The sequence below is a fragment of the Hylobates moloch genome, unplaced genomic scaffold (genome assembly GCF_009828535.3).
Source record: "Hylobates moloch isolate HMO894 unplaced genomic scaffold, HMol_V3 SCAFFOLD_4, whole genome shotgun sequence".
Taxonomy (NCBI): Eukaryota; Metazoa; Chordata; class Mammalia; order Primates; family Hylobatidae; genus Hylobates; species Hylobates moloch.
Genome location: NW_026652279.1, coordinates 61,588,161 through 61,598,721, shown reverse-complemented (window position 1 = coordinate 61,598,721; position 10,561 = coordinate 61,588,161). Strand labels below are relative to the sequence as shown.

The 10,561-nt window shown below is 41.7% G+C and overlaps 1 protein-coding gene across 4 annotated transcripts in view; it reads left to right on the top strand.

Moving 5' to 3' along the window:
• LOC116467016 (cell cycle control protein 50C) overlaps nucleotides 1-7,743 on the top strand; it is a 30,218-nt gene extending 22,475 nt beyond the window's left edge. Inside the window, exons 7-9 of one of the 4 annotated variants that reach the window (XM_058437590.1) lie at nucleotides 3,195-3,377; nucleotides 4,482-4,570; nucleotides 4,670-4,789. In XM_058437590.1, the coding sequence (XP_058293573.1) occupies nucleotides 3,195-3,377; nucleotides 4,482-4,570; nucleotides 4,670-4,699 (302 nt within the window). In that variant the 3' untranslated portion in view covers nucleotides 4,700-4,789. Of the gene's footprint in view, nucleotides 1-3,194; nucleotides 3,405-4,481; nucleotides 4,571-4,669; nucleotides 4,790-7,083; nucleotides 7,685-7,717 lie in introns of those variants that run through there. The other 3 variants (XM_058437591.1, XM_058437589.1, XM_032150319.2) reach the window with 3 other exon arrangements.
• Nucleotides 7,744-10,561: the final 2,818 nt, after the last annotated feature.

The following is a 10,561-nucleotide window of genomic DNA, read 5'->3' as shown; positions in this document are numbered from 1 at the left end:
AAAAAAAAAAAAAAAAAAAAAAAAAAAAAGAAAAACTCCATCTCAAAATAAATAAATATAAAATAAAAGTAACAAAACCACTGTTGCAAGAGAGTTCAAACTACTCTCAGCAGGACTGCTCAGCATCTAGTTCCCACACACGCATCAAGTACCCATAACCTAACCCATAATTTTCCACGTTTCTCACTGACCCCATTGATTTGCAGCCTGGCAGCTTCGCACATCTCACAGGCTAAAACAGAAAGAAACTATTGCCTAACTGGCTGGAATGCTTAACAGCTTGCATGGGTTACAGGGATATGTTTTATTATGTTTTGATGGGAAGGGTCTCTGGTTGACTTTCATATATAATCATATGTAAAAGTAAGCATTCCATTCACTGCACATGGACATCTCATACACTACTAGCTAAGATCATGGCTGGATGCTGGAAGGATGAAATTATATGTACCTTGTGTGGGATACAAGCTAAATCAGATGAGATAATGAACAACAGACACAAACTGGGACTGCACTAGGCAAACTGATATATATGGTCACTGTATCTATAATTGAATTACTGTTTTCAAAAGGGACTTGGCAACATTCTGTAGCATTTTCTTACCACATAACCATAGGCCTATACACAAAGGGCCCTTAGCTTTCTCTCATCTCCTGCTGCACTTTGTTCTTACCTCTATTGTTAAGAGTTACATTATACTCTAATTATCTGTTTATATACCTGTCATGCCCACAGCCTGTAAATCCTTGAAGAAAGAGATTGGGTCTTTTGCAGTTTTGTAAAAGATATGTTTAGGAACACAGATTCAGGGCATCTTGAATCTATGCTCCCAAGAAAAAAATAATTTTTATTAAAAAAAAAGAAATGCTTATAGATAAATAAATGGATCAATACAAATGACCCAAATGAACTTAGAAAATGAAGTTGATGTCTCTTAGACCATACTTTTCATACTCTCCGAAGACATGGGATGGGATAGAAGTAGGAGTTGGTAGGGGAGGACATGCTTGAACCTGCATTTTTAACAAGCCCCCTGGGTGATTCTGATGTCAGTGGCTCATAGGACACACTGCCTTCGGTCACGAGCTCAGGCCAAAGTAGAGAGAAGGTGAAGACCACAGTGCAGACACCAAAGGCAATTTCAATTTTGATCAAAATTCTTCTAGCATCAGCGATTGAGGTCTTGGGAAGAGCCCAAATAAGTGGGCTCTACAATATTTGCAGAAGATGCTGCAGCAGAGGATTATTTCCCAAGGGAATATAAGTGTACAAACATATGTCAGCAGATTAACCCAACCACACTCCACATATACTTTTACAAGCACCACAGCCCATGCTTAGAAAACAGGTCTGGGTTTCTTTCAGGAGAACATAGTTTAGTCAGTAGTCAGAGTTGAGAAAGAGTGACTCTCTATTTAGCATTCTAGCATCCTACAAATAGTAGAACTAGCTTTATGGAAGTAAAAATTTCATTAAGCAATTTACTCTTTCTGACTAGCTCTTTACAATTCTGTATGGTTTTTGTCATCAGATTTAACTGGAATCTTTCATCCCTTTATCAAGCATTTATTTAATACCACTATGGGCCAGGCACTAGACTCAATGCTAATGAAAACACAGATGAGGATGACACTGTTTTCAAGAGTCTCCTATAGAGTGGGAGAGACAAACATGCTTCCTGTTGTAAAGTGGGAAGCGTGAGAATGACAGTAAACTCAACGGGCTCATCTCCAGGAACCGCCCTCCACCTTGTGCTTCCAACATTTCTGCGGCTCCCAAACCTACCAGGCTTCCTGACTTGAGAACAGGCTCACAATGCCTTTGCTTTCCACCTCCTCCCACTTACCAATTTCTCCTCTCTCCTTCCAGCTTTAGCTCTTAGATGCAGTGCTGCAGTGAACATCTGTGTAACCCAATCTTCATGCCATGATTATTTCCTTAGAATACATCCCTAGAAATAGAATTTCTGGGCCAAAATGTATGCAAAATACGAAAGCATTCAATGCATGTTCCTAGATTGCCGAAGAAGTTAACGTTCCTATCTGCTCTATACAAGAGTTCTCATTTCGGCCGGGCGCGGTGGCTCACGCTTGTAATCCCAGCACTTTGGGAGGCCGAGGCGGGTGGATCACGAGGTCAGATCAAGACCACGGTGAAACCCCATCTCTACTAAAAATACAAAAAATTGGCCGGGCGTGGTGGCGGACGCCTGTAGTCCCAGCTACTCGGAGAGGCTGAGGCAGGAGAATGGCGTGAACCCGGGAGGCGGAGCTTGCAGTGAGCCGAGATCGCGCCACTGCACTCCAGCCTGGGTGAGAGAGCGAGACTCCGTCTCAAAAAAAAAAAAAAAAAAAAAAGAGTTCTCATTTCTACCGCCTCTTCAATGGTTGTCATTTTTTCTTTGTTAAATATTAACCAATTTTTAGATGAAAATGGTATCTTGGTTTAATTTGCACTCCTCAGATTACTAGTAAAATTAAATAAAATAAAGATATTTCCCAATAAAAGTTTTAAAAAGATATTTCCTATGTTTATCACTGAATGCAACCACCATGATCATTTTGTTCTATTTTTTTAACGCTTTATATGCATTGAATGTAGTTGAAGACACAGTATGCATATAATTTGATAGTCTGCTCTTTTTTTTTTTTTTTTCTTTTTTGAGATGGAGTCTTACTCACTCTATCGCCCAGGCTGGAATGCAATGGTGTGATCTTGACTCACTGCTACCTTCACCTCCCAGGTTCAAGCAATTCTCCTGCCTCACCCTCCCAAGTAGCTGGAATTACAGGAGTGCACCACCATGCCCAGCTAATTTTTGTATTTTTAGTAGAAACAGGTTTCACCATGTTGGCCAGGCTGGTCTTGAACTCCTGACCTCAAGTGATCCACCCACCTGGGCCTCCCAAAGTGTTGGGACTACAGGCGTGAGCCACCACGCCCAGCCAATATTCTGCTCTTTATTAACTTAATGAAAATATCATGATCATTTCCTTAGAATCTTTAAAGCCAGTATTTTTCATGGTTGCACACTCAGGTAGCTAACACACACATACACACTTTTTTAAAAAGTATAATTTATATTTCTATTTCTTCAAGAATGCAGAAGTTCTTTCATTCTCTACATTCTAAAGAAAACTGAAGAGGATAGATGATTTTTTTCTCTATTATATCCCTTATTTTCTTCCCACAGGAACCACAAAGCCCCCAAACTGGCCCAAGCCTATCTATGACTTGGATAAAAAGGATCCGAGAAACAATGGCTTCCTCAATGATGACTTCATTGTGTGGATGCGGGCAGCTGCCTTTCCCACTTTCAAAAAACTGTATGGTCGACTCAATCGAACACACCATTTTATAGAAGGCTTGCCTGCTGGTAATTATAGTTTCAACATAACCTATAGTATCCTTTTATACCACTTTTCTTTCTGGAGATGAAAGAAAACCTGGCTGCTGGTTGTTGAGTTATTTCATTCTATACTTTTCTATTTTCCAATCAAATCTGTATACAAAAAAAGAAAAGTGTAAGGGAGGATAAAATTCTCCTATTCCCTCCCAGAGGCTCCAGCTGGGACTGACAGATTAATAACAGAAAAGCATATGAATTTTATGCCTTTAAATGTACATGTGAGCCCTTACAAGAAAAATGGAGACTAAAAAAGAAGTGCCTAAGTCTGAGTGCTCATATACTAGGTTGAACAAAGAATGGCAATTGTAGAAATGTAACTAGGAAGATAAAGGTTAGTTTAGCAAGGGTTTTTTGTTTGTTTGTTTGTTTTTGTTTTTTGTTTTTTGTATAGATTTCTCTCAGTCTCGACTCTGTCTGGGAGGCCGAGGCAGGCGGATCACGAGGTCAGGAGTTCGAGACCAGCCTGACTAATATGGTGAAACCACGTCTCTACTGAAATTACAAAAAAAATTAGCCAGGCATGGTGGCGCATACTTGTAATCCCAGCTACTCAGGAGGGTGAGGCAGGAGAATCACTTGAACCCGGGAGGCGGAGGTTGCAGTGAGCCGAGATCGCGCCACTGCACTCTAGCCTGGGCAACAGAGTGAGACTCCGTCTCAAAAAAAAAAGAAAAAAGAAAGAAAGAAAGATTAAATAACACTGGGCCTAGGCATCTGTTAAAAAAAACCGTGAGGAGAAGCATGCCAGATAGGATGGGAGGAGATGGAAGACTATGAAAATAGAGAGGAGTTTGATAAGTAAATATAGACTAAGAATTACTAAAACTGAGACTATAGAACCTTTTATTCTAGGGAAAAGTATCATAGACCACAGGAGCTGTGGACTCAAGGGACAGGTCCAGTTCATCCAAATCCACATGAGGTGTGCAACAGGCTCTGCACTGAAGATGCCGTGTTCCCCCCTCCCTTAGGCACAAAGCCAGCATGTGGGAATTAGTGCCCTAATGATTAGGGATATATGGTTCAACTTAGGAGACATATGCTTATTTTTACTTTTATTTACATTTTGAGACAGGGTCTTGCTCTGCTTGCTCTGTTGCCCAGGCTGGAGTACGGTGGCGCAGTCACATCTCATTGCAGTCTTGACCTCCTGGATTCAGGTGATCTTCCCACCTCAGTCTCTCAAGTAGCTTGGACTGCAGGCACTCACCACCATGTCCAGCTAATTCTCTCTCTCTCTTTTTTTTTTTTTTTTTCAGAGATGGGGTCTCCCTTGTTGCCCAGGCTGACACATGCTTAAATATAAAAGTCTGAATTTTTTCACTTAATGTAAAAATACAAATGTAGTTCTTGATTTGAAAACAAACAGGATTTAACTTTAGCATGGCACCAAACACTACCTTTAAGAAATTATATATTTAAATGCAATTTACACTAACTCTTGTCTTTAGATTTAATTTTAAAGTCTCCTCCTGATTCTCCCTGAGGTAGCATTCTCTGCAGGCAGAATCATTAAAGGCCTTTTACACGACTTTGAAATTGCAGCCCAGTTAGCACCGCTGTGTTCATCCTCCCAAGGCTCCTGGCTAGTTGGGTTCAATGGGACCCCCAATGGGCCAATTTTAACACAAAATTGTCCACCTCCTTAGTTTCTTTACTTTTCAGGGAGGCTGAATAAGAAATTCTTGAGGAGAAGGGAATGACGGCATGTGCTCCAGTTCCCTGCTCCAACTTTTCTTCTTTTCCATCCTAGAACAGGTATGTGGACATCTCCATTCTGACAGGGAAGTGGGAGCATTTCTCAGTCAGAAAGGCCCCCACTGATGAGACACCGTCTCTGCCTCTCAGCTTTTTGTCTCCTTTTGTTTACTGACCAGGAGGAGGTATGACTTCAGTTAGTTCCTTTAGCAGGGTGTCTAGTTCTATGAAAATGAAAATGAGGCCGGGCGCGGTGGCTCATGCTTGTAATCCCAGCACTTTGGGAGGCCGAGGCGGGCGGATCACGAGGTCAGGAGATCGAGACCACAGTGAAACCCCGTCTCTACTAAAAATACAAAAAAAAAAAAAAAATTAGCCGGGCGTGGTGGCGGGGGCCTGCAGTCCCAGCTACTCGGAGAGGCTAAGGCAGGAGAATGGCGTGAACCCGGGAGGCAGAGCTTGCAGTGAGCCGAGATTGCGCCACTGCACTCCAGCCTGGGTGACAGAGGGAGACTCTGTCTCAAAAAAAAAAAAAAAAAGAAAATGAAAATGAAAATGAAAGCCACAAATATTGCCTCTCATGGAGCATTATAGGTACATCAAAGAGTAAACCCTTTGAATAAGAATTTCAGCAAACTCCTCTCTCCCTCAAAAAAATTTAAGCAGAGGTTGAAAGTTGCTTAAAACTGGTCTCTCAAGGTGGGCCTTCTGAGTCTGTCAATTTTGGGACTGCCTTACCATTAAAGCAGTTACGGGTGCATTCAAGGAGCAGGAAAAAACTTCATGCACTACGATCCCACGATGCGTTACAATGACTTTGGGGTTGGGAGGATGAGGAAGGGAGGCATGTTCCCAATAACAGAGACATTCTGTTTCTCCTCTCCGGACATGCTTTCCCTGGGTGACTTCACTCACAGTCATGTCTTCATGCTAATCCCTCTCAAATCAAAATCTTTTGTGTACATAGAACTTCAATCCTAAGCTTCAGGCCTATACCTGCACTACCTGGGTACAGCTCTGGTGTGAGTATTATCCAACCAGACTAAGAAAGTGCCTACCATTTCTAAGGGGAAAAAGATGTTCTGTGTATGAGGAGAAGACCCTCTCATATAGAACAGAGGGAGGGAGAAAACAGGCAGATGGGTTGAGGTAGCACCCAAGGACCTGGTGACAATGAGGAATTCTGATGGAAAAGGAGACAGAACTAGTTTTCTACTAATTTTCCTTGTGCCTTTAAATAGCACGTTGCCAAGTGATTTGAGGCCCTTTAATAGCTTTGCTGGGAAATGCCTCCGTCCTGTGCCGTTGCTATGAGAAGCCTTTCTTTGTTTATTAGTTTGGTTTACAAAAGGCACCAGATGTTTAAAAACCTCAGGCCACATGTATAATCAAAATGACATCATTAAAATGCTAACGATAGCAAACCCACTTCAAACACTTTCTCCCCAGCATGGGGATACTTGCCTTTCCAAAACCCAAATGAATGTACCACCTTTAGTTTGACTACCAAAAATGTTTTGTGATCTTTTTGTTGGTCTGTTCTTCACTCCCCTTAAAGAATTTTCCCTGAGGTAGGAATTTGAACCTTAGCCTACTAAAGGACTATAGCCTGCCCTGGGTCTCCTGATTCGTATATAAAAATTTAGGTTTGTATTATTGTAATTTCCTTGGGTTTGCCAAAGGAAATTAAATATATTTGTTCATTATTCAGTTGTCTGTAAGTCATTCAGATCTGTGTCAGAATCTCTTTCATAGCTTACAACTATGTAGAGGGAAGGCTTGTTTTTATTTTCATTCCAGCAAGATACAGAGTAGTGCTTGGTAAAGATTAAGTTGCACCATATGAGATTAGATATTTAACCATTTTTTTACCTATAAAAAAGAGCAATTTTATATGTGTCAACCTAATATCTTCAGTAATATGCAATACTAGAAATGTGAAGTGTTGAGAGAGATCCTTAACAGGTCTTCTTAGACTTCCCAGTAACCAGGTTCCACGGAGAAAAATCAGTTGTTCTCTCCACCCTGACATGGTGTGGGGGTAACAGCCTTTTCTTAGGTCTTGCCTACACAGTGACAGGAGCTATGACATGGTTGGCCTCCTTTACCATGATGGCAATTCACATCATGCTGAAAAACAAGAAAATGTCCTTCTTCCATCAATAAACTCAAGCTTTAAAAAGAAAAGGAGGAAACAAAACTGGACAGTGAAGTAACAGAACCAAAGATCTCTGAAGGGCTGGAAATGACTGGGATGTTTCAACATGGGGAACTAGGTTGACTGAACTAAAATCAATTTCAAATAGATAATGAAGAGAATTTTAGAGTTAAAAAGAAGAAGGAAGAAGAGGGGAGGCATAATTATATGTAGGAAAATGTCCTTGGTATGGGGAGAATAAATCACTCTTGAGCTCTAGACCAGTTCTCCAGTATTTATTTGAAGTCCTTGAGCCTGAAGGCAGGTGAACTCTGTTCAAGAGTGTGCCATCACCAGAAAAGAGCAAGCAACCTGGGGTACCCATGATTAGGTGAGTCCTAACCATCAGATCAGGCTCAAAACATGAGTCTTCACTGGCTATTTGAAATTTGCTTTTATTTTTTTTTTTGAGATGGAGTCTAACCCTGTCACCCAGGCTGGAGTGCAGTGGCGCAATGTTGGCTCACTGCAACTTCTGCCCCCCGGGCTCAAGCGATCCTCCTGGCTCAAGTGATCCTCCTGCCTCAACCTCTCGATTAGCTGGGATTATAGGTGTGTGCCACCATACCCTGCTAATTTTTGTTATTTTATTTATTTATTTGTTTGTTTGTTTGAGATGGAGTCTTACTCTGTCACCCAGGCTGGAGTGCAGTGGCGCAATCTCAGCTCACTGTAACCTCTGCCTCCCAGATTCAAGCAGTTCTCCTGCCTCAGCCTCCCGAGTAACTGGGATTACAGGCGCATGCCACCATGCCCAGCTAATTTCTGTCTTTTTAGTAAAGATGGGGTTTCACCATGTTGGCCAGGCTGGTCTTGAACTCCTGACCTCAGATGATCTACCCGCCTCACCCTCCCAAAGGGCTGGGATTACAGGCTTGAACCACTGCGCCCGGCCTTTATAATTTTAGTAGAGTTGGGGTTTCACCATGTTGGCCAGGCTGGTCTCAAACTCCTGACCTCAAGTGATCCACCCACATTCCAAAGTGCTGGAATTACAGGTGTGAGCCACCGCACCCGGCCTGAAATTATTATAACCACCCCAACAATTGTTGAACTAAATTGAGCATCAGGATGATTTTTGAAAACTGATTTTTTTTTAATGTTCTCTCTTTTCTATAGAGTTATTTTTTTCTGCTAAGAACAGACCAAGCAAAGGTTATGGCAATATCCTGAGCACTCAAAATACAGCCATGCACCAGAAAGAAAGGCTAGAAACTTCCCTGAAGTTATCCATTTGGCCAAGAGGGAAGCATTGAAAGTGACTGATTCTCAAAAACTGTACTCAGCATGTTGAAGGCACAACAATGCTAGAACTTATATTGGGATGACATGTTCTAGAATACAAATGATGTTGTAGATTTATGATACTTGAATTAATGTTTTGAGGAAGGTTCTCAGGGTCTCTCTTGAAAGGCTTTAATTCCTGCCAAAGGTCCCTTACAGGAGACTGGATGGAATGCTTACTGAATCTGTGAGGACATGAAGCCCCACAGATTTGTATATCTAGCTGGCCACAATATTATACTTTTCAAGACATTTTTATGTTAATTTTTTAGAGGTGGGGGAAGCTTTACTCTGATTATTCTAGGAGCAGAATTGTCGTTGTTAGATAAAAATACAGTGCCAACACATGTTCATCTCTTTAGGAGCCAAGAAAGCATTTCTTTGTTGCAACTTTCTATGTTTGTCACATAATCGAGTACTTTTCTAAAAAATAAAATAATTTTAAGTACCAACTCTGAAATCTTAGAATCCTTCCCCTATCTCACCTTCCATCTGTAACCAATTACCTCTGACCAGGTGTGGTAGATAGAATAATCCCCCCTGCCCACCACCAATGATGTCCACGTCCTAATTCCCGGAATGTGTAAATGTATTAAATGTCCAAAGAGACTTTGCAGATATGATTAAGGACACTGATAGAAGGAGATGATCCTGAGTGATTTGGGTGGGCCCACTGCAATCATAAGGGCCTTATAAGAGGGAGGCAGGAGATAAAAGGAGTAGTAGGAGATGCAACAACAGAAGCAGGAGGTTGGAGTGATGCGAGGAAGTGGCCATGATCCAAAGAATGTAAGTGGCCTCCAGAAGTTGAAAAAAGCAAGAAACAGATTCTTCCCCGAAGCCTTCAGACGCCCTGCTGACACTTTGATCTGATCTGCAGAAATGTAAGAGAATAAATTTACCTTGTTTCAAGCATACTGTGTATGGTAATTTGTTACAATGGTAATAGAAAATGAACACATCAGAGGTTGGCAATGCTTTAGTCATCTGAATAATTGTTTCTGGAGGTTAGGTAATCTATCCAGAGCAGAGCACTAGGAAGGGACAAGGCTCACACATAACCTAGGCCCACTGACTGATGCTCCTGGGCTCATGGCCTCTTAGTCCACACTCCTCAGTTATGGTGCTGGTTAGGAAAGGCACGAGCACATTTGTTACATCTCAGCCTTGCTTGTCAGCTTAGGAGATGCTGGATTAGTCAGAGTTCTACAGAGAAGCAGAATCAATAAGGAGTGTACAGGTGTATGGACAGGATAGATAGATGATAGATAGACAGACAGATAGGTTTTAAGATATTGTGGAGGCTGGCAAGTCCAAAATCTGATGGAAGAAGCCTCTCAGGAAAGAGGTGCGGTTCAAATCCAAGGCAGTCTGCTAGACAAGCAGGAACTGCCAATGTAGATGAAGTCTACAGGCAGTCTGCTGGGGAGTTCCCTCTTGCTCTGAGGTCAGCCTTTTGTTCTATTTAGGCTTTCAGCGGACTGGATGAGGCCCACCTACATTATGGAGGGCCATCTGCTGTACCTGAAGTCCACTGATTTAAGTGCAAATCTTATCCAAAAATACCTTCACAGAAACAACCAGAATAATGTTTGACCAAGTATCAGGATGCCCCATGGCCCAGCCACGCTGACATATAATATTAACCATCACAGCTGCCAAGAAGACATCTGCATCCACCAAGTGGTCCAACATTTTCCCAACAAAGCATTTGTCATTTAACTTTATGCTAGAGTCAGCTTAATGAAAAGGACCTATACAAAAACACGTCATATCCATGAAAAGCTAATTCTTCAAGAAAAATACATGGCCAGAATTTATGACAGAATGGAGATTGTTCCACTCCTTTTTCCTCCTCCTCCACAAGTCAGTGCATCCAAAGCAATTTATCTTTGCAGGACTCTCACTCTGCTGTACAATCTGGGAGCCATCTTCCTTAACCGTGATAGAGGAAAAGCATTGTCATTCACAA